Raw genomic sequence first — 24,602 nt, forward strand, 5'->3', positions numbered from 1 at the left:
AAAAGCCTTGGCACAGGGTTTTTATACATTGTAAAGAATATTTGGTGAAAATTTCAAGCCATTCCGCGCTCTTAAATGTATAACCTTCCCTTGTAAGAAGCAATACAAGGAAATTCTGGCCGTAAAAAGTAAATTTATTCATACAATTTATTGATCCCTTCAGCACATGATCCATTAGTGCGATGGAGAAAAGAAAGTTGAGTCGAGAATGTCACTCTGCATAAATTTACCACGACAGTCCCCACTTGCAGAAAAAAAGGGCCAAAACTTTTTGCTCCATTTCTGAGCAAAGTGCTCAGCCAGGATCATGTGAATAAAAGTATTATACTGTTGAACTCACAGCGGAACTCAGGGATATAATATGTCCTTCCTGGCATTGCCACTGTGACTTGAATGCCAAATGAAATGCCATTTTCCACCACCATTAATATCAAATTCTGGCGAATATCAATAAACATACTTGGGGCACTTCTTGAATTTAAATCATCTCGACGAGAAATGGTATTGGTAAGCTTACACCTACACACATGTTATTCGTTGAGAAAAAATTGGGATAAAACGAGGACTAAATTTAAATTAAAAGATGGGAATTTTTTATTAAAAAAAAACAGTGACTGTGCGAATTACCTATGCGCAATTAATCAATTTATTAACAAACATTTAAATTAATTTCTTGTAAAATGGAGATTTTTATATTTTTCTTTTTAAATCAAGGTGTTAACAATTCATTTCCTAACATCTTGCCGGATTTCCGAATGTGCTCATAGGAAAAAGCTTAATTCAAGGGGGTGATTTTCCTTTTGATACAATACTTGGTAGTTTGCTTATATGCGGAATACCAAGCAAAATGAGCAGAATAAGCGGAATAATTGAATCGTATTGTTTGAAAAGGACAAAACTCTCTCAGAAAACAAATCTCATGCTAATAAATAAAACTAAAATTCACTCAAATAAATAATTCAATAATAAATAAATTAATAAATAATAATTTCTATTAAAGAAAAAAATTAATAAAAGAATCAAAAATTAGAGTTATATCCTTTTCAATTCGCCTAATTCAAGAAATATCCAGTTGTGTAAGATATGTGTAAATATTGCGGATGATATTTATATGTGAGAAAAATGCTGGTGTGCAAGCATGAGAAAATCCCGGTGGTGGACACGCAGGGAGAAATTTCGAGGAGGGAATAAGGAAGGGTGAGATCCAATGTCCATTTATTCTGACAATTATCAAGAAATGCCGCAACGGTCAATTTTAGGATGGTCATTGTTCAAGAGGGAATTGTTTGGACAACATTACATAAAGGATCTTATCCTTATACCATAACAATAGCCACCATAGGACAGCTGAAGATTTTATACATCATGCCCCGAAACTTTTCTTTCTTGATTGTCTCTATACGTTCATAATCATAAAGATGAGAAAGGTTTCAATTAATTTTTTGTTTTATGCTGAAGGATAAAATTAATGATAGCAATTATATTTAATATTTTCTTCTATACCTTTTAACTCTTCTTCTTTGTTTTCTAAAAAATGATCAGAAAGGTGGAAAAATTTTGGAGTATTTACAGTAAAAGTTACAAATAAAACATGAAAGTTCATACAATTCTAAATTAGCAATTAATCGATTGAATTCCGAATAATCCACAAATTTTCTAAATTATTAGACAATCCCTTTTAGGCAAAAATTTTCTTTTCTCATTCCTTTTCATATGACTTATAGCTAAAATAGTGGAACCCATCCATTCTTCAAGTTGAGCTGTAATGTCCATAACCTTATGAAACCAGTGGTTGTATTTGACCATCTGAACTCATCGAATAATTCTTCAATATTATGTAGGCTTCAAGCCAGACTTTCAGGTTTTATCGTGCATAGGGTGAATTTTTCTTCTCTTTCATATGAATAAACAAAATTGAGCATAGAACATACAACATATTTGTACAGCTTTAAGCATTTACAGGGGAATTTTCATAGCTTTTCATAAGTCCTCTCTTGAAGATATTTTCTCTATAAGACTAATTAAACAAATTTCCCCCATTCTTATTTTTTTATAGAGAAACACTGGATTTTTTTTACAAGACTATGATACTTGAAACTTATAAATGAAAAATTGTAAGACGATATTTAAGGAGTTATAAAAGCTGCAGTTTCATTTCTCACCAGCAATTCACATTTGACCTCAATCTCCCATATAAGGAGAAATCAGGATTCTTTAGGGTCCATGGTCTCTGACATTGTATTGTCAACGCCAGAACATAAAGATCCTTTTACAGAAAAGGTCTTCGATGCCAACAAATGTCACAGATGAGGGATGAAATTTAATTTCCCTCCTCTTAACCATCCCTTTTGGGCCTACGTACAGAAACGTCAGGCATTGAAAAATTTTTCATTCACCACGCATATATTCTCAGTTTTGCAAGAAAAATCAATGTAAAGTGATAAAAATTCAACAGATGGTCACCACTTCTTTTTTTTCGTCCACATTTAATTGAAATCATAAATTGAACTTGAAGTTCTCAATTATTCATTTTTTTTGGAAGTATTGTATGTTGAGCAAATTGTATCATTTGCACGACAAATCACGGAAAAATTTATTTTTCCTCGGAAATTTGATGCACATCACTCATGAAGTTATACGACAAACAACTAAATGGTGAGAAATTGAAAAGAATCTTTACGAAAATCTAACTTTTCATTTCCTTTCATCTCTCCGTGTAGGTAATTCAATATCTTGGCGGTAACTGTTATTTTTCTATTTAAGAAAAAAAATTTAATGCTGTAACCTTTGCCAATCAATTGATTGACATTTCGTTTTGCTATGTTATTCAATACATAATGTAAGCAAAAAGGCAACACAGTAGTGCACAATGAACTCCAGGATACGTCCAAAGTGTCAGAAATTTTAAACATGCCCACAAAAGATGCTCACAAAGTCAAGACTAATATCTTACACTTCCGATCTTGTGCGATTCATTGTGATACTACCCCACCTAATGGTGACTTCGCGGTTCAATCTCTTCCCTTTTGTCCTCCGATGTCACTCCATTTGTTTCTCTTGTTTCTTTTTCTTTTTTATTTATTTTTTTAAATAATATCGTACTCAATTTGGGTTGCTTTGTGGTAAATTTTTAAATCAATAAAATTTCACAAATTTGATAAAAAATATTGAAAGAATTTTTTGTTTATGGAGGCGTCTTATGAGATAAGATAAATGCATTTAAGATTAAGATTACGATGCACACTGAAAGACATTTTTTTCTCATCTCAAGATCTCAAGAAAAAAAACTGTTAAAATTTGTTTATATCTCTGTAAAAGGAGCGCTTAAAAAGAGAGCCGAAGAAAAAATTTAATGCGATATCTCGTGACCAATTAATTAGGTGTTTACGTGGAAGAGGAGTGAGCAAATTGAAGTAAATGGACATTGATTCCTATATTTTATGACGCCCCTTCACTTTTCGGCGATAAATATCTGCTAAATGCCCACTAAATGGACACACATTATGTTTGCCCCATACTGAGTGTGGCGATGACGAGAAAATTACACAGGCAGTCATCCAGAGGCAGCCACACAGTGTGCTTGGCGGAGTGTCACCCCCGCTGGGCAATTGTCAATAATTTGTGGGCGACACAGGCACCCAGGGCAAATGGGAACACTACATACCATCAAGTATGGCAATAAAACCATCGTCAATTCATCAAACTGCACCATGCGAGCACTTTTCTTCTTACATTATATCGCTCAAGTAAGACACCCGCAATCACGGGACATTGTTCCATCATTCACTCAAAGATTAGCCCTCTTGAGCGCATCAAATGATCCCTATGCATGGAAACGAGAGCGACAGATGTAAGGAATACGGGATGCCCCGGAGGGATAAATCCGACAAAATTAGAGCCCGGGAAGCCAAGAGGCCGTCTAAATGGAGGACATTCGAGCCAATTGCCACCTGCACTCCCATTCACAAGAACCATGTAATTTATCCCTCAACCATTATCCACTTATAAAGTCATTGAAAGTCATCTCGTGTGTGTATATGACACTTGCGGGATATCGCCCTCAAGCTATATATGCAAAGTGCTGAATTTTCGAATTTTGCGGCTGCCCTTAAATTTTATTTAATTATTAAGACAAGATTGCCCTATAACTATTACGATACGCATTGCCCTACAATGCCCTATAATGCGTTTCCCCCAATATTTAGCAGTTGGTTGCCAAAGTCTTTTGAAAGTGAAGCCTAAAATTAATGCTCAAAAAATTCTTTTTAAAGTTTTCTTTATTTTGTGATCATAGAATTATAATTTTTCATAAACTTATGTTCTTAGTCAGCAGTTACAGAACTGTTCTCATCGATCCATTGCTTGAAAGGGGATGTCCTGGTAAAAACGTCAGGATATCCTGTCCCACAAACTCTCAATCCATATGAAACAACTCCAATAAGGGTTTTATCTTTCTTTCTCACCAAAGGACCTCCTGAATCTCCCTGCAAGATAAAATATCAGGAATTTTAATTATTTTTAGTAATCAAATAATATTAAATCAAATCGTTTTTATCTAACCCCACAAGCACCCCCAAAGAGCCTGTGTGTGCATATTTCCGTTGGGGTGACATTTTGGAAATTACTGCATCCGGAATGACTTAAAGTAACGAGATTAACTTGCTGCAGATTATTGGGAATAGCACCGGGTCTTATTGGGAAAATATTCCCCCATCCTGTAAGAATTGCCTCTTCTCCCCCATCGACATATTCATCACTGTAGGAGACTCTTGAGATATTTTCATTTGAGAAATCAAAGGGTCGGTCAGTTTTCATGAGGGCTATATCGCTGGTGTAGAGTCGTTGGTAGTCGGGATGTATTAAAAATTCTTGGACTTTGTATCTATCACCACCGCTGGAGAGGGTAGAAGTTCCCGCCAAAATTTCCAATCGACTCGCCTGATACCTGAAAAGTAAAGAAATGTAGTAAAATGATTTCCAAAAATTAAATTTGCATTAAATTTACCTTTCCAAGCAATGGGCAGCTGTAACAACATATCGTTCATTTATAATTGATCCTCCACAGTTGTGATGGTATTGTCCTCTGCTGAAGACTTGAAGAGATATTTGGTAAGGATATGGATTTTTAGCATTTCCTCCACCCACAATCCTGTGGCTCCTTGTAGAGCTTAAATTCAAAATTAACAATAAACTGAGAACGAAGAAGAAGTTCATTTTCTTTAGACTTCTGTAAGAACCGTAAGAACACTGAATACCTGGCTCACCTCTCTCTGTGCCTTTTATACTGTAAATGTCACACATTATCTTGGTACAGAATATATGTATTTAAAAAATTAAAAGGTTGTTGATACAGTTTTTTTTAAATATGGGATGACAGCTTCAATGTTCGTTAATTTTTTTTCTCCTCTCTGCGAGTGCAATGGAGTGATATCATTGCGTGCAGCCTTCGTGTCTGAGAACCACAAGCTTATAAGTTTTGCTACCTTATCGGCGAGAAGGTTATAAAATTGTCAGAAAAAGTAAAATGCAACACAAGTTCGAGGTATTTTTGATCCCATATTGCATAATGTGATCTCAATGATGCCAACACCTTGCCATCCAAGAATTTCTCTATAAACAAAAGTTTAAATTTATGTTATCTCTCTTTATTACCTCATCAGCTACACACGAAAACAAATATTAACATTTTGTTTTATCATTGATAATATGTTTATAAAAAATTCATTACCATGCGTTAAATTTATTAATTTGTTATTTGGAAATGTTATTTCGTAAGAAAATATATTTTAAATTAAGCTTGACTGTTTTCGTCAATCCATTCCTTGAATGCTGAAGCCCTTGTGAAGACATCAGGAGACCCAATAGCACATATAATGGTACCATACGATACAATCCCAACTAAAAGATTACGCTCCTTGATAGCCAAAGGACCACCAGAGTCCCCCTAAATACAAGATGGGTAGAAAAGATATTTTTAAGTATGAATAAAATTGCATGAATTTGCGAAAAGACTTTCAAAGTGATGAAAAACTTACCCCACATGCTCCTGTAAAAAGTTTTTCAGACTTTGTACAAATTTCCGTTGGATTAACACTCATCCCTTCTTCTCTGCACTGTTCATTTGTAATTGTTGGAACATAAACTTCCTGGAGATCATTTGGTGGATTTCCAATTCTAATGGGGGTGGTATAGCCCCATCCTGTGAGAACGCATTCAACTCCACCCCCAATGTATTCGTCATTGTAATCAATCGTTCCAATATTTGGATTGGAGAAATTGAATGGTTCAGTTGTTCTTATCAAAGCAATGTCACTTGTATTGAGGACTTCATAGTCAGGATGAATCAGATAGTTGTCAACTTTGTATCTCTCACCCCCACTGTCCAATTTACTTGTTCCAGCTAGGATTTCAAGACGGTCTACCGAATAGCTGTGATGAATAAAGCACAATCAATTAGGTAATCAAATGTTTCAAATTATTTAAAAAGTTTGAAAATAAAAATTCTTTTAAATGTTTCCTTACTCTTCAACGCAATGAGCTGCTGTGACAACATAATAGTCATTGATGATGGATCCTCCGCAGTTGTGACGATAGCCATCATCCCGCCCAAATGGTCCCACTTTGTTACCCTTGACAAACACTTGAAGGGAAATTTGATAAGGATATGGTTCCTCAGCATTTTTCCCTCCAACAATCCTTTGTTCTCCTTTTGTACTAGAATCCTGCGTTGAAATTTCCTGCCCCACAATACCCCAAGATAGAACACCAATAACTGCTACAACTGCTACTTTGCACCTCATTGTTGCGGATTTTAGAATTCAACTCGTTTGACTATTGCCATCAGTAGTGGGCTTTTATAGTTCCAGTAACACCCTCACAAATATTGATTAATCATGCAAAACATGCATTGAATCACTATCATCTAATTACTTCCACCAAAGATAAAGCAATTAAACACTACTAAATCCCACAAATTGTAATACGGAACAAATCACAAATTTTAGCCCGCATTCTGAGGTAAAATTGAGGGATCAGGTGACGGCAGAGCGCACATCAAGAACGAGGTGAGGTCTATTTAATATTATGATTCAATTCTCAATTTCTGAGAATTGATAGTGAGTCGGGAAAATACCTCGGAAGTGCCAATATTTAGTTTAATTACTCTCACGTTACGTTAATGAAGCTCATGGAATGACTTTAATGTGCAATGTCCAAGGAAAATTTCTATTGAAAGTCTTTTTATTAAAAATAATTTTATTTTATATATTCTTAATGAAGGAAGTCAAAGAAGATAATAAAAATGATCTTTGGTACCTATGACAAAGGTTATAAAAAATTCAATTATTTCGATGGCAATTCAAGAAATATCATCAATCATTAAACAATGTAACAATCAGAATTAATTAATTTTAATCAAATTATATCACTCCATGTTGTATTGACACAAAATCTTCAAATCTTTTTATTCAACGAATTGTGTTGAGATCAACCCTCAAAGTTATTTTGAGGTTTATTGGAGAAAAAAACATCACTAAAAAATTGTCAAACTTACAGGGCATGTGCTCAACATACCTTCCCAAAAAAATATACAATACCATTCTTCGTATGAGCAAATAAAAATCGTTATAGATCTGTCAACAAATGAATTATATTAAAATTTGTTCCACGACGGCAATCAATTTCAGAGGTACCCCCCGAGAAAGTTTTATTTTTGCAAAAATTGTGAATTTCGTAGGGCAAAAACTTTATAAACTACTTACCATGCCGAATGAATATCCAAAATGATATTTCACAAAATTTGACAAGATGCACAATTTTGGGGGAATTCCCCGTATGCGTTCTCAAATCCCATAGACGGAGGGATTTTACCCAAAAGATATGGGTTTGGGTATATACCCACTAATGCTAAAATTGTCCAGCCGTGTGAAAAAATTTCCCTAATTTTAATAATCGCAAAATCTTTTGCGCATTCACAATACCCGAGAATTTACCTGCTTCCCTATGCAAATACAATTTTGCTGCAAGGAGCGAAAACATTTGTGGAGAATTTTTGGGCTAGGAGAGATGGGAAAAATGTATACAGAGAATAAGAAAATGTGCATCAAGGAAGAGGGTTGAAATTGTATAGAGACATATAAGGGGTCCCATTTTGCACTCTGCATGAACTTCCAGGTACAGTGTTGACTGAATTTGAATTTTATTCCAGAAAAGTTTCTTCAAAGAGAAGAATAAAATAAACTAAAATATTCTTTATTTAATAAAGTTATTCTTATTTGAGGCATTATTTTGTAATTTATTGAAATCTATATCAATTTAATTGCCAAAAATCAGCCCTAAACCTTTCCAACACTTTTTTAAAAATAAATTACGCATGAGAAGTAATCACTTTCCATCCTTTCCATACATAAAAAGTCAATGTACTTTCGATAGAATTTTCCCATTATTAGAACATGAATATGTATCATTTATCATTCATGTAATTTGTTGTTAATTAAATGATGGCACATGAAATTTCGATTCAATTGTCGTTCAGTGACCTTAAAATACTATTATAATAGCCGCGAAAAATTACACAGAATTCGTACCTATAAAGAATTATTTAAAAAAAAAGAGTGAATTAATCGTATAATCTTTAATGGTACAAAATTAAAAAGAAAATGTACCTACCATACCTATTTGATTCGCCATCATTCACACCACTATCCGTAACACTCATACAGATTTCAATTAAATAGAGTGTGTGAGTGGTGAAGATAGTGGTGGACGCTGATCTCAGAAATTGTGATTGATTGCGAGCTGTTAGATGGATTTATTGGCTGATTAAATTGATGAAGATGAATTCCAATTGTGTTGGTCTTTTTATTCCGCAGAGGACCATCGCACCATTATACTACGGTGTACAAACTCTAATCTTGCTTGCAAATATTTAAATATCATCCTACCCTCCGCATTTCTTTTCTTTGCCCAAGTATGGTAATTTCATCCCTTTTCAACTTCTGTTTGCTGGTCTTGATCGATGAATTTACTCAATTTCTCGACATGTTGGCATAAAATGGAGATATTTTTCTATTGAAATATCTTCTGGTCCATAGGTGGCTGCAGAGGATAGCACTGGCTATTTATAAATTTATTTATATAGGTTTTTAATTAATTTAAGAAGATTATATAAAATAAATTTAAAAAAACGACCCTCATATCACAAGATAAAAGGTATTCAGAAAGAGAAAAAAATGAAATCCCAATAAAAATTCAAAATTCCCAACGACGTTTATACATACTGCAAGAGAGATAAAGCGAAATACAGACATATTTTACAAGAAATGAAGGATAACGAAAAAATAATTCTTTAACCGTTAAAAGAATAACTTGAGCATAGAGACATTAAGATTGACATGTTGTGTCGTCGCAAATTGTTGAGATTGCCACAGAATGTGATCGCATATCATTGGCCAGAAGAGCAACGTGAAAAAAGATCAAAGGTGTGTCTCTCATTTGTGCTTTTATTGCTTGTCTAATAGCTAATTTGAACTCATGCTGAGTACCATTCACGCCAAAAAAATCACAGTCACATTAATTGATGGTCTGAAATTTTTGGCCACTGAATCCCAAGAGATCACTCATTGTTTTGGTTAAATTTAATGCTAACAGTTCATTTATTTTTGGGCGCCTTGAGAGCACTACACAGTATGCTGTTTACAACAGCAAATAACGTATAAATTGGGGATCTTCACAGAAAAACGTAAAAAGATCACGTAGGCGTAAGATCGTGCAATGCTTAAGCTGAGTACCAATTGCTTTATTTTATTTTTTAACAAAACAGCAGATTTTCTAAGCTAAAACTAACGATTTTTTCTTAAACAAGGTCTAACCAAACTCTGCCTTTTACAATTCTTTAAAAAAAAACTTGTGATCAAAATCTTCTTTAGCAAGAACCGAAGTATTCTTACGCTTTGAATGTGAGTTCTTTGAGATTTTTTTCTCATACTACATACGATATTTGTTGTTTAAGACATCGAAATTGTTTCAATTGCCAATCGCAAAAGGAAGCACTAAAACAAAATCACTTCGTAGCGAATATATAAAATGTTTGTCGTCACCAATGCTATATTTACAGGCATTTTCGAGGGAAAATGATAATGTGAGTGTGGATGGGTTGGATATAAACAGAACAAAGAGGTTAAACCAATGTTGTGACCTCTTTCGTGTGCAAAGAAAAAAAATAGCATGGCGCGATAATGATCAAAGAATGAGTCCCCACTGAATTTGCATACAAAATGAGAAAATTAACACAAAACTGGCATTTTTTAACCAAAATAAGCAAATGAATATTGTTGAAAGAGACTCTGCTACGAAATGACTACAGCTGTTTAAAATCGAATAAAATACCTCATTTCACTTTAAATATTATTTTAATACATATTCCTCCGTACCCACTGAAATGTGTGTGAATACAAAATTCTCACGTAATTTTCACATCAATTGCATAAATATCTCCCCAAAGATTCTTTATTCTCAATCGACACGAAGATATGGGGTAATTGTGATAATATACGACATCTTCAACGGACAATTTTTCCTTTGAGCATAAAAAATGGAATTTCTTTTGCATTTTTTTTAACTGCCACCACTGTCAAAATATATATGCCATACAATCAGGAACAAAAACTTTCCCAAAATCGGTACCAAATCTCGCTTGGATTTGAATCACATTCACCGATGCGTGAAAGTCAGAGGTCATGTTCAGTGCATATACGCAGAAGTTTCTGGCCCTTGCTCTATTTTTTTTTTAACAGAAGTAGGTAAAAAAGATTCCAATTCACAGATACTCGAGGCGTGAAACGCAAAATAAAAATTTCTTGTTCACCGTTGCTGCTTCAATGCATGAAATATCAAATTGTCTTTTTGTAGTTGTGATTCTAATGTAGGTCATTGCAGGAATATAAGTAAAACAGAACTTGTTTAGAGGGTTTAAAGTATTTTTTCATATCTTAGCTTTCCTTTGTGATAAGAAAATTTACCAACTCTTGATTGAAAATTTTTATATAGATGCTTCAAAAGATATAATTATTAAATGACGTTGAAATTTCTGACTTAGAATGATGTTAAATTTTCTTAAGAATTTTCTGGAGTTAACAACATTATCCACAAGAAAACCGAAAAATAAGAAAGAAAATTCTCACAGTCGAAAAAAATCATTCATATTCTCTTAGTAGCAAAAAATATCACCTACGCTCAATTGCAATATCAGTGAAATCATAAATAGCAGTGCACTGCAAAAAAAATAATCTCATGTATTCATGAGTAGCTTTCTTCCCTTTTTTCAAATTTTCGGCAAACACAACAAAAATCTTGAGCTAATTTTATTTGACATCGCCCTTTTATCAACTAACATTACATACATATTTTTATACCCAGTTCCCCTTGTTCTTCCCTCTTTCACCTAAATTAACCAAAAAAAGAAGAAACACAAAAAATACAAAATTCCACGTTCTTGTAAGTTTTTTTTTACCCAGCATTTTTTTCTAACCAAATTGGCCCTCGAAAATCCTAAGGATGTGATCCACTTCCACATAAGAAGGGGACAATGTGACAAATCAGATATATTCGGTTGCTATTTTGCACTATTTTGGAAACATTGTTCAACATAATTGGATTTGATTATGCTGAATTTTTTGTTGCAAACTGCGACATATATTTTATTAAAGAAAAAAAATAAGGACATTTTAGGGAAAATAGCAACCACGACGACGACCGTTATGAAAGCCAAAGAAGGGAGAAGTGAAATTGATTTACTTTCCATAAGCATGGAATTTCACAAAACACAATGTCTTGTGAAAACTCGCAATCTTTTGGCTGTGGGTTTAAGGTCCTGCGTGAGAATACTTTGGGAAGAAAGTGGTCATACAAGGGAAACTCCTTTACAGTGTTGCACGTATCAACATGGGAGAGAGAGAGAGCTTTGTGTGTCCAGTTTTGGGTGAATTTGAATCATGTCCGACTATAAATTAGATTTCGCCCTTGGAATTTACTTGTAAAATCTACCCCTACTTCAGGGAATATTTGCATGTGGACAACAATTGAGGGGTCACCCTGGATATACTATTATTTCTCTCCATGCACAATCATTTTCCTTCAAAGGTATTTCATTATATATTATTCAGGATCTACAAGATTTATGAGAAATTTGAATAAATTGCGCATTGATCCACAGTTTTCTGTGGCGGTATAGGTTGAGAAGTCACCATGATAATTTTGCAATAAATTATTATTAGACAAAAGGGAAAGAATTTTGGCATTCAATGGTATTGAAAATTTAATTTTATATTATTGGATAAAAATCATTTTTCATGAATTCTTCTTGACAATTTCTCTTAATTTCATACTGTTCAATATCTTCGTTGTAATTTATCTCATTTTATTACATGATGGTCATTATACAACGGAAGAGTTCTCACAAAAATTCAAATGAAGTAACTACCTATATACATTTTTTAATATTTCTTCCTGTGACCACATTAAAATAAAAGAGACGGCAATTATTCACCTTTTATGTTCATTACACTATTTTTACCGGGAAATAATTAAAAAATTATCTCTTTTAGGTAGATTACTACTGAATCTTTGTACATAAAACACACACAGAAACGAGAAAATTTTATAAGAGTGTCGATTTGTAGGAACTTATGAAATATTCCCTTTACGCAAGAAAAAGTCTGGCACACACGGCAACTGATTTTAAATCAGTTTAAAAACTACATAAAAATTCAACTAAGTTTATGAACCGTAATACCGAAATGGCATTTCTCCGGGAAATATGGGAAAATAAACTTGCGATTCGGATACATTTTCGGGCGAAATTGAGGGTGGAAATCACATAAAAGACTTGAGACTTTCATAAATTTACCCAAAAATTATCTTCATGGAGGCAAGACCCATGCTCTCCAACAAATGTATGGAATATGTTTTTCAGATATACTACCATCTTTTTCCATCTTTTTTATGGGGGGTGAGGTGTAATAATATTAAGTAGTGATTGATAGAAATTGTTTCCGAGTTAGACCCCATTTTTTTTTTACTCACATATAGCTTGTTCCTGTTGGCATATCCCCTCATACCTCATTTTTTTCATTGGAGGTTATCCTTTCACCCATGGCAATATATATGTAGCTGAAATTGATGCAACTCACCCCTTCCCAGAGAAGGGGACTTTTCTCTTGAGAAGATCAACGCACGCGACTTTTGTGATGCTGCTGTCGCCTCTGAGACCACTGAATGGGATGATTGTTAACCCTATTTTCCTCTCTGAAGCCTCACATGAGTCTGTGCACGAGTCTGGATTTGAACTCATCTCCAGTTTCATCCCTTCTAGCGTGCACTCTGTGTACTCCACTCCATCAGACTCATATTCACCCTACGGGTCACAGGAGAGAAATCCCTACCCGGGGAGATTGGTGGTTGCGATAAAATTAGATTATAGAGGTTTTTACTGGGATGAAATTTGACTCCTACGAATATGCTAAAATCATTTGCAACCTCGGCCCAGATGGCTTCTTTCATCGCCACAGAGAAATTCATTTAGAACGCTGCCTGGAAAAATTACAAAAGCAAAAGCAAGATATATATTTCTAATTAGCAGAATATTGCCTGAAGGGGTTGTCATTATATTTTTAATGAAAAAAAAACTTGAATATTTGTTTTGCACAACTGCATAAGAACATTATCGATCCAAAGAACTATAAAATTCTGAAGAACAACTAAAATTTTACTAATTCTAAACACTGAAGAGGTGTCATAAAATTACCTTCAACGCCCACCTGACACGCTCGACCCAAAAAACTCAACTATATATTATTTAATTAGCAATATTTTAACATAAATTGTGGGTAATGTTGTGAAAAATTGTCTGGGGGTTGATCATTTTTTTTTTCCTAGTGTTTCATCGTTAGCCAAAACAGTTGAGCTCAAAAGCAATTTTAATTTCCTCGACCCTCGCATTTGGGACTCCTTCTCATATAATTTATGCTCTGAGACATGGAGCTTGAGAGGGAAAAAATGTGCAATTAAGAAATGTGGAAAATGTGTCTCTTCATCATCCCCCACACCACCTTGAATTTTCATTCCAATTTGCATGTATATTTCACACCGGAAAGTCGACTTTCCGGATTATTAGCGTCACCCACGAGACTGGGATTTTTTGTCTCTTTTATTTTCAGTAATTAAGTGGTCTTTCGCATTGGTTACAGATCATTTGTGTTTGCTGCATATTGTTCTAAACTACTGTGCTCCAAGCATTTTTCCATAAAGTATATAGTAAGCATTCTATGTACGTACAATATATGTATATCTTATCATATAAGAAAAGATTTACGAGGGGATGAGTTGAAGAGACGCTTGAAACTCACGACAAATTCCGTTTCTTAGAAAATCAGGGTAAAGAAATTATGGCAGAAAACTCGTTCTCATCTCCATCAACAAAAAATATTGTCCAACGAAATTTTGATGTTTTTCCTCCCCAATCCGTCACGAACATTTTTTAGAAGTTCAGAGGTCAAAGATTCTCACCCAAGAGAACTCGCTTGACGACCATTGTCTCTGTCCAATGGTCAGCAGCGGTGTTGGTTGATGATGGTGGGAAAATTCTATGATGCGTACTCTGGAATAAGAAGGATTGAAGGGTTAGTGCTTAATTTCTAAGATTTTTTTTCTATATATGTGTATGCAATGAAAACAACACCATTAAATATCCCAAGAATATGAGAAATGTCTTCAAATCTGCATAAAGTATACAGGGTCTACTCCGTAACGGAAAAAAAGGAGAGAAAAAAAGTTCCTTGATTTTTATAGAAAGTCAATAAATCATAGAGGATATGTGTCCAGTACAACGAATAAGAAAGAACAAGCGATGGATTTCACAAAAGAAGTGCAGATTGAATCCATCTATTAGGAATATATAGGTACCTACTTGCAAAACCACCCGAGCAGAAAATCTTGAATAATTTTCTCAGAGAGTGCAACATGCGCAGAAATCCCATCTAAAAGAATGGATTTTGGTTTTAATTGCTTCGACAACGCATCACGATGAGGCTCGTGGGGTAAATCGCTGTGAAACTGATGGCCACCATTTGTCTACTTCTGACCATCCACAAAAGTCACAATGAATGATGGACAGCGTGACAAACGAACTGCGAGGAATCATGTCGGGCCCACAGCGTCTCAGCGGGGTCTCGGAGTTTGTTTTCACGTAATTGAAGTGCTTTTAGCTGTGTTTCTTTCAGACACAGCTTTTGTGTACCGAGCAAAATCGAAAGTCGTCAGATCGGGCTCAAACTTGGGATAAGCACGAATTAGGGTCCCCACATTCTAAAAAACGTATGCGCCAAAAAAAATTTTTTCCGGCCGGCCGTCCGGCCGTCCGGCCGGATCATAAACTTAAATTGCAAGAGAACGGTGATAGATAGAGACTTGCGGTAAACGGCAAAGTTTAAATATCGACCTGAAGAAATCCGATTATGAAGTCAAATCCACCCAACCACCCCCCCGTCCGCCATTTTGAATAACCTCAAAATTTTGTTTTGCCTATATCTCAGCCCCTGTAATAGCTAAAAATCTGAAATTTTGATATGTTGTAGGGGCCATCAAGAGCTTTCCAACGATACCTCATTTTTGAAAATCGGTCAAGCCGTTTAGTCAATATAGCCGCCATAATTTTTCATCGAAAATCGACCATAACTCGAAAACGGCTTGACCGATTTTGATCAACCCGGGGTCAAATGAAAGATCTCAACAAACCCTATAACTCTCTAGAACATCCGAAGTTTCAAAAGTGACCACTAGGGGGCCAAAAATCAAAAACAAAATTTTCGATGAGTTTTCGATGAATATCTCGAAAACGCCGTTATCGATTTGCTTCATTTTTTGATATGTTATAGTTGACCATATTATCTAGCTTCATGCCAAAAATGAAGAAAATCTATGTCTCCGTTCTCGAGATATAGCCTTCCAAAGTTGGCATGTCATATCTCGGGTTCTACAAGTCCGATTTTGATCAACTCAAGTACAAATGAAAGGTTTCGTGAAGCCCTACAAATGTCTAGAACATTGCAACTTCGAGAAATGACCGCGAGAGGCGCTAAAGTCAAAATCAAAATTTTCGAAAATTTCGAACTCGAATATTTCGAAAATGCCATTATCGATTTACTTCATATTTTAATATGTTATAGTTGAGGTTAAGACCTTTCCAACGATAGCTCAAACTCGAAAATCTATGGAGCCGTTCCCGAGATATGGCGTTTTAAAGATTTCTTGGGGGATGACTTTTCAACTTTTCCCGATTTTGCATGTATTTAAACAAATTCGCGTTCTAGTTTGCTCTCACAAAATTGGTACACTGAAAGAAACACAGCTCTCGTAAGCTTGGTCAGCTTACCCGTACATTCTTGATTCCATATGTATACCCGAAGTCTCAAAGAGATTGAAACTACATACATACATACACTTCAACAGCTTAATTAAAAAAATATTTTGCATTCCACACCGGAGGATTTGGGTGATAAATATACAAACTGAAAGAGGCTGGTGGTAGCCCATAATCCGAAAGTTCCTCCTTGCTTAATCTCAATGTCAATTTGTAATCTGGAATGTGCAAATATCATGGGAAATTGCAGCAAATCTATCACATTATATTCTTTGAGATAGGGTCGAGACTTCTTCTTCAGCAACAGTGTGGTTTGCTTAATTGGTTCCACCATTACCGTACAACTGCCGGGATTAAGGCAATAATAGTTGGGAATTACAGTGATTTAGCTTCGGACTGAGCATGGTGATTTATTCTATTTTGTCGTCCACTGATTAATTTTGAGGATTCACAAATCCCATCAGGCTGTCTCATTGCTCAACGGTCCACCTTCGTACAGAGAGGGGTTGCTACTGGATATAAGAACCTTCTTTTTATAGATTGCTACACAACACACAAAAGAACTCAACTGTCGCGGGTTATAGATTCACATATTCCCGCACAACTTCCCCTAGTCTTGTGGCTTTATGTACGTTAAAAATATTAAATCATAGGTATTTTTTGTCCTGATTTTTTTCGTCATATTCTCCCTCTCAAAGCACAGAACCTCCGGTACAGGCAAAGTGAAACGGGATTCATGTGGTGAGAAATATAGTTTCAGACGTATGTATATTTGCTGCAACCCTCATTCTTCCACCCCTGCAATTCGTGCGTGCTGTTTATGGGATTTTTCCATCATTCCACGCCTGATGGAGAGAAAGGGAAACGTGTCACCCTCTAGACGGATTTAAGAATTGCGGTTTACCACAAACATACATAGGGGAACGTGGCCCAAATCGGACCGCCGCCCAATTGCGACCGCCCCTTTTTCTCGTAAATGACGAAATATTATAAAATTAGTTTCACTACATTATGAAGATATTATAGTAAGGTAATGTTAGCGCCTAAAATAAATTAATTTGGTACACAACAGGGCAAATTAAAAATCAAAATTAATTTTCAGCACTTGGCCGACATTTTCTGATTTTAGAAACTAAGTTGATATGAGTTTTTTTCCCACTATTATGTCTCATATTATGCCGCGTTTCTGTAGCTTAGAGGGTCTAGTTTATTACTTGATTTACAATTTTTTGAAAGATTTTAGGCATTTTAAGTAATTAAGTGAAAATGTAATACATGCAGAATGGTCTAATTGCGACCCCCAAAATGTTTCAATTCGGACCGTCTATTTCCACCATTCACCACGGTAAAACAGTCGCGCATGCGTGTAGTGGTGTGGAAGTGTCTCTCTCACACAGACCGCGCTGTGTTTTGATTTCGGGAAAATCAATATTTTTTCACGTTTATTGAAAGTTTTTTCGCAGTGAAAATGTTCCTACAACCAAAAGGGAAAGCAGAAAGTGTAATTTACGCATTCCTCAGAAGAATTTTCGTGGATTTTCTGCGAATTACGTCAGTGAGTGCGCAATTGTCGGTGTGTGTGAAAGTGTGTGTAGTCACCTCAAGGGCGAAATGTCAAAACAAATGTGGGGAAGAATGAAAATAAATTCTTGATTTTCCGGCTTTTCCGGGTAATTCATGGCAGTTTCCCTATTTATAGTAGTGATAAATGTGATCTACTAGTGAAAAACCCACAAATTACGGCAAAAAAAGGGGGTCGCAATTAGAACACCGTGGTGAAAAAGTGCAATTTTAGCAACTTTTTTTAATTCCATTATTACTCAGAACAGGTAAGAGATAGAATGTTTGCATCTATAGAACAAAGTTAGCCTATTAAATGACCTTTCCAATGGTACCAAACTTGGGAAGATTTAATTCATTTTAATATAACTTTTTTCAGTCCTTCTGAAACAGAATTTAGGGGGTCGCAATTGGGCCACGTTCCCCTATACATCTCATTGCCACAGATTTTAATGGCTAAGGGATACATTCCATCGCAGCAGGTTCACCTACCCACGAAGAATCTTTTCTATTTTATTCAAAATTTCATATTCTAATGGTCAACTATAAAGGCGACATTGCTCAAATCTCTCAAGTATGTTTAGGCAAATCCTTGGTTTCATAAAAGAAGAAAAAAATCCCATTACCATAGACCTTAATATGTGAATTTCATAGTAAGACCTTTATTTTTTACGACATGCCCTCGATTTCTTTTTGCATTTTATTTAAATTTATCCACAGGCCAAAGAAATTTACGATTGGAATATTCTTTCTTTTTCCTGAGAAAGCCTCTCTTATAGTTGCGCAGATAGAGGATAAATAGATATAGATAGCACAGTATATATCGTATAGTACTGGTAAGCCTTATTTACTCTGAGAAAATACTATGGATTCGACCGCCCTGTTGGCCTGTCAGACTTCAGTGTCTTTTAACAGGAAGACGACAAACGCTAGAGTGGCTGCTCAATAGAAATTTTCTAGATAAAAATGAAAGATAATTTTAAAATAAAAAATATTTTTAATACATATTCAAAGTTTCTTCTTTGCAATTTTTAAAGTGGAATCTAAAAACGAATTATTTGACGCCTTCTCTCAAAGGATTAATGACAAAAAATTAAAACTTCATTGAATTAAAATCTCTATTTTTCTATAATTCGGGTTAGTTATTGCATAAACAGCATAAACATAATTCCTAAATTCAGAAGAAAAGAAAAATCTTTAAAGGCTCCAACAGATGGACGAGAAATTTCTCGTGCGGTGCGGTGCGGAGAATGATTTCGGCCAATCAGAAGCGAGAGATGGCTCACACACTCTCTCCGCTCCGTTCGAGAACGTTTTTCGGCCAATCCGAAGCGACGATGGGCCACGAAATCCTCGCCGCACCGCACCGCACGAGGAATTTCTCGTCCATCTGTTGGAGCCTTAATCTTGAATTTTCAACTCATATGTACGACCCTCATCGGAGCCCCATTCATATTTTTACTTTAAATCTCTCAATATGGTCACTTTTGCTGTAGTCTCATATATAGGTTTCAAAGGTCTGCCCCGGAGGATCCGAACTTATGAATAAAATATTGACCGTAATTCACCTACACCGAAGCAAAAAATAAATAAAGAAAATATCTAAATGAAAATAAGTCAAAAGTTGTTGAGGAAATTGATAGTCAGCAATTTTAATGAATTATCAGAAATAATACCTAAAAGTGTAAAAGAGTTAATGTTAAATTATAAAACATTAATAAACGGTACTAAATAATGCGGAAGAGATCAATTTGAATCATCTCTTTTACACCACGATGATTAGTTGAGATGATAAAGAACCAAATAATGAACTTTTTCAGATGGGTGAGGGTGGGAAATGTCTCATAGCAAAGTATGTGCTTCGTCTTGGACCAAGAATTGTTTTCACTGAGAGATTCTTCCATCTGATCACTTCTCCACGATGTGACAATTAGATTAGTATGTAAATAGAACGAGTCTTTCTCTCGGCGACACGGCTTTGCAGTGTGAAGATATGGATACGATTTGAGTAGCTAACTTTTTAACACGTTGACTCCCAGGGAAGGATTTATTGTTTCCAGTAAAAGTGTAGAGAAGAATTATAAGTTGCACGACTAAATCTTAATAAAATAATTCAGGTTCCTAATAGAATCTTTAATTAAATTTTATAAAAATAAATAAATCGAAAACCTATAAGCTCAATACCTCTACTTCTTACATGAATCTCAATTAATCATATTGGTAGATATGTATATTCCGAAAAAAATATACATAATTGCAAAAATTTGTGGTGGTCAATGGGTTAATTTTGAGAACAGTGCTAATTATTAAGTAGCTCCAAATGCTAACTCTCCCTGTGGTTTCTAATTAATGTAATGTGACTTTTGAAATGTGAACAATTTTGCCACAAATGTGGGAAGCAAAGTGCATAAATTTTCTTTGCACAGAGAGCATCATGCTAACAAATACAATGAGGGAGCTTATCTCACGCGTTCCAAACCAACAATAAGAGGAGTCAGTCTTTCATTGAGCGAGTCAGAGTTTAGAGCTGTCTCGCGGTGTTATCAGCAGCAGAAAGACTATTTAACACTGAAGCGTGCATTGTACTCATTTGTTTACAATTAAAATAATAGCTGCACCTTTACGACATGCAAGCATTACACACAAAATGCTCCCTATTTCACATTACAATAAACTCAGAATTCTTTAACTCTTGCTTTATGCGCTCTTTTAGCTGTGATTCTTTTTACCTTCGCGCTCCCACACCGTACGGGCCGAGACTTTCTTATATGTCGACTAATAAAACAGTTATATGCTGTCGAGGTAAGATGTTAAAGCGCGCGAATACGATAATTCCCAAAAGCCTAAAGAGACGCATCCAAATGGAGATGCAGGTGGTATGGGACAAAAATCACGAGGAAATGAATATTTAAGAGCTGTAATTTGCAGATATGGTACCATACCACCCGTCAAATTCCCTCCAAAAACCACCAACCTTCCCTAAAAACTTCTAACAAATTAATATGCAAATTTTCTAATTTATTGCCATATCAAATGGAAAATCTTCCGTGTACGAGAAAAACGATTACCGTGCTTTCTTTTGTCATTTTGCAATTTTAAACCCTCCCCCGCATATTAATTTCCCATACTTTTTATGTAAAATGTGTGTGTGTCTCACTCGACGCAGTGTCTGTTGGTGAATTGATAAATCACAGTCTCACGGGGTACTCACAGAGAGGAGCTCTACTTGGCCAAATTAAAATATTATAACAATGAACCCCCAAAGTCGGGAAGGTAGCTTCGGGTAAATATTTGACATTTTATTAAGAAGTAAGGTACTTTGCTACTCTTTAGATTATTTCTTTGGAACTATACAAAGTAAAGATGAAGTCGTTTTAAGAGCTTTATTAATTTTCTTGTTATGTATAATCCCGTAAGTTTAGAAAGTCCTTTTATGTACTTATCGTCAAAATATGAATATTATGCTGTGTTTGCAAAATAATGCTTTGAGAAAATTAATACATAATACATAGCGTACTGTCATTTGACCCAGAGAGAAGACTTCAGAAACCTGTGCAGAAATATGATTTTTCCTAAGATGCTGATTTATTGCGGCTCCATGCTATGAACAGAAGTATCTACAATGCGGTGGAGTTTTATGCCACAAATATATAATTCAGAATCACTTGCACCCCATAGCCATCCCCTCACTATGTATTCTCCACCCCCCATACTGCAAGTTGATGTTTCTTCCCCAAAACAAGAGTAACTGGATGACATTATAATGAACATCCTTGGGTAAAAAGTGTCATAATTCATTCTTGAAGGGGAGACTGCTGAAAAAAAACTGGTGAGTTCATAACTTGCTCGCCACCGAGTGTTTCTTATCGCGCGGGATAACGCTCTGTGCAAAAATCAGTTTGTTTAGACTTTCCACTTTTTTTTTGCTGGTGCTTTTGCAGAATCTGAAACATCATCTGAATACCAAGATAATTTTGTGTCTGCTGGACCACGTGCGAGTGTTGGCGAGATGAGGCTTCACACAGCAAGTGTGCGGGTATATAGTCCATAATGAGCTTCATTTCATTAGAGTACTGCCTGATAGATGCCCTTATCGCCTTAATTATCATCATAAGAAACTAACTTAATTATTTTTCTTCTCCGCAATTTCTGAAAGTAAAATTCTGTGCAATCTTTTTGAAACACCGCCACCCCTCGCACCCACCCCCTATTATATACACAACACAAAATCTCATCCAAGAAATGTGACGCTTCCTTACACAGCTTTCTTGTGTACATATATAGCGCACCAACATACAATCAGAATTGACAAAAGTTATCATTATTGCGAAGGAAACCATAAACTTTCTCTTTAATTTTAACCCATTCGACGGTGGAAGTGGATAAAAATCCCTTTTATTAAAATATCTCAAACAGTATACTTCTCAAGATGCGAATCATATTTACAGACAAATATGCCATAGTATCCATTCTTTGGTGAAGAAGTCTTTGCCTCACTAATTACATTTAGCCATTTCAAATGTCGCCAGTGTATTTTATGGAAGCACAAGATTACCACCATCGAAAAGAGTTGAGCCGTAACAAATCTTGTTCTTTAGTCATAGAACATCACCGCATCCGCTTAGTGGCACCATAGATGAATGATAATTCCCTTGCAAAGAGTATGTGCCTCACTGAGTGGGTGTGGGAAGGGGTTGCCACGAGAATCCCTTTCGCGAGATTTTATGCTTCTCCCTCCCCCATTTAGATACATAGAAAGTGGGGTAGATTATTCAATTCAAGGAGAGAGGTATGTTGAACATGTTAATTTTTTTTTCTTATTCTTGTTATATATAATTGAGTATAGGTAGGTAGTATAGTACAATGTGTTATGATACTATTTCCGCAATGAATTTTTGACGGCAAAGACACAAAAGACTTACCGCAGAGTTTTATTGGAAACCAAAGGGTGTGTGTGATGATATTTTAAAGCTATACAAAATCACTGTGGCATTTTTAACGATGGCTACGACATTATTTTTCCTTGCTAATCATCATGGAGTGTTTGTCGTCAAAAAAAGGGTTGTGCTTTCGTTGATTCCACAAGCGAGATATTACACAATTTTTCATTAGCCCAGAAATAGACAGAGATATTGTCATATAGCGCTTTTTCCACGCCATAAAATTTTATTTCATTTTAATTCCCTTTCGAGAACCCCCAAAAAGAGTGATTCATGAAGAGATCGCGCGCACAAAAAATGGCCTAAAAGATGAAATTTGAGTAACACTCAAATTCAGTTCAATCAATTGAATTTAATTAAGCCGATCAAAAATATTGTCGAACTTTCAATTCATACGTTCAATGACCCCATCGTATGCACTTAACCCTTTAAGGTCCGCGCCTAGAACTGCTGGGCCGATTTTGGAAATTTTGCTATTTTCCAACTCTTTGGGCCTAATTATATGAATTTTAGTCGAAAAAAAAATTTTCCAACTTACGGATTTTCCGGAAAAGCTTTGGGTCAGCATATGACCCAATGGACCGCAAGGGATACAAAACACGGATTTTTGATATTCACAATTAAGAAGCACTCTGTGTCCGTGGCCGGTAATGTTACCCCCAAGATGCCTTGGAAGCACCCTGGGATGAACTACAATGAGAATCAGACCGACCAGAAGTGGTTTGGTCAGGATTTTCAGTGTCATCCCAGGTGAAGGTTCCTCTAAACACGCACCTTGCCACAGTTTTACGGTCAATTTACCACTTATTTGCCACATATTTGGATAAAACTTAACGGAACACTAAAGGGGGATACACATTCCTCCATCAGAACACATCCTAGCTAGAGATTCTGGCCAGGAAATCGCTCAAATCACCGAAATTCGTGGCTCATCCAGCCGCTTCTCCACACTGAAAACACGTACCTTGCCACGGTTTTGCGTTAACACTCGGAGGACTTTACTGGTACTTGCTACCAATTGGAACCTTAAAATCGTCACAGAATAAAATCTATTGAACCTATCTCGATGAAATTAGCATCTATGTGTAGGGAATTTTAATTACTTTAAGATAGCAGAAAGAAAATCCCGAGAAAAGTCTTTTCTTTGGAAGATAATTGAGGTCAAAGTGTGAATCCAACGTGGAGGATCAAATTGGTAATAACTACCAGTCAAAATCCCATACATTTTTGCCATGGTTTGAGGTTATGTTTCCCCATATTTCCCCAAATTAAGATCTCTTGTTCGCTTTTCCTCGGTGAAAATCATTAATATGGACTAATTTTATTGCCGGAAGTGACTAAAAAGTTACTTTAAGAATCAAAGTTTGTGATGATTTAGGCGCAATAATAAATTAAGCAAAACTGCGGCTAAAAAAGTCGTTTGAATTGGCAATTTTGCATCGATTCTACGCATTTTTTTTTCAGTGACGATTTTCGCAATAAAATATTTAGTAATTAGGTGTAGGAATGCTTCAGAGAGATTGAGAATTAGTGAAACTTTCTATCCTTGTTCATTGAACTGATTAATAATTAATTATTGAGCATATTTTATCAACTGGTAGTTATTGCCAATTTGATCCTCCACGTTGCGCCAAATGTTGGGTCCTCCAAGTGTTAAATTTACCACTTATTTACCACAAAATTGCATT

The 24,602-nt window shown here is 35.5% G+C and overlaps 2 protein-coding genes across 2 annotated transcripts; both read right to left on the minus strand.

Moving 5' to 3' along the window:
• Window positions 1-4,322: 4,322 nt before the first annotated feature.
• Window positions 4,323-5,214, minus strand: LOC129792832 (chymotrypsin-2-like). Its single transcript, XM_055832244.1, has 3 exons — window positions 5,006-5,214; window positions 4,561-4,945; window positions 4,323-4,484 (listed from the first exon to the last, which is right to left on the minus strand). The coding sequence occupies exons 1-3, from the start codon at window positions 5,212-5,214 to the stop codon at window positions 4,323-4,325; spliced, it is 756 nt and encodes a 251-aa protein (XP_055688219.1).
• A 376-nt stretch (window positions 5,215-5,590) lies between these two features.
• Window positions 5,591-6,829, minus strand: LOC129787634 (chymotrypsin-1-like). Its single transcript, XM_055823359.1, has 3 exons — window positions 6,523-6,829; window positions 6,036-6,429; window positions 5,591-5,944 (listed from the first exon to the last, which is right to left on the minus strand). The coding sequence occupies exons 1-3, from the start codon at window positions 6,798-6,800 to the stop codon at window positions 5,792-5,794; spliced, it is 825 nt and encodes a 274-aa protein (XP_055679334.1). The 5' UTR covers window positions 6,801-6,829; the 3' UTR covers window positions 5,591-5,791.
• Window positions 6,830-24,602: the final 17,773 nt, after the last annotated feature.

Source organism: Lutzomyia longipalpis, chromosome 1 (assembly GCF_024334085.1).
Source record: "Lutzomyia longipalpis isolate SR_M1_2022 chromosome 1, ASM2433408v1".
Taxonomy (NCBI): Eukaryota; Metazoa; Arthropoda; class Insecta; order Diptera; family Psychodidae; genus Lutzomyia; species Lutzomyia longipalpis.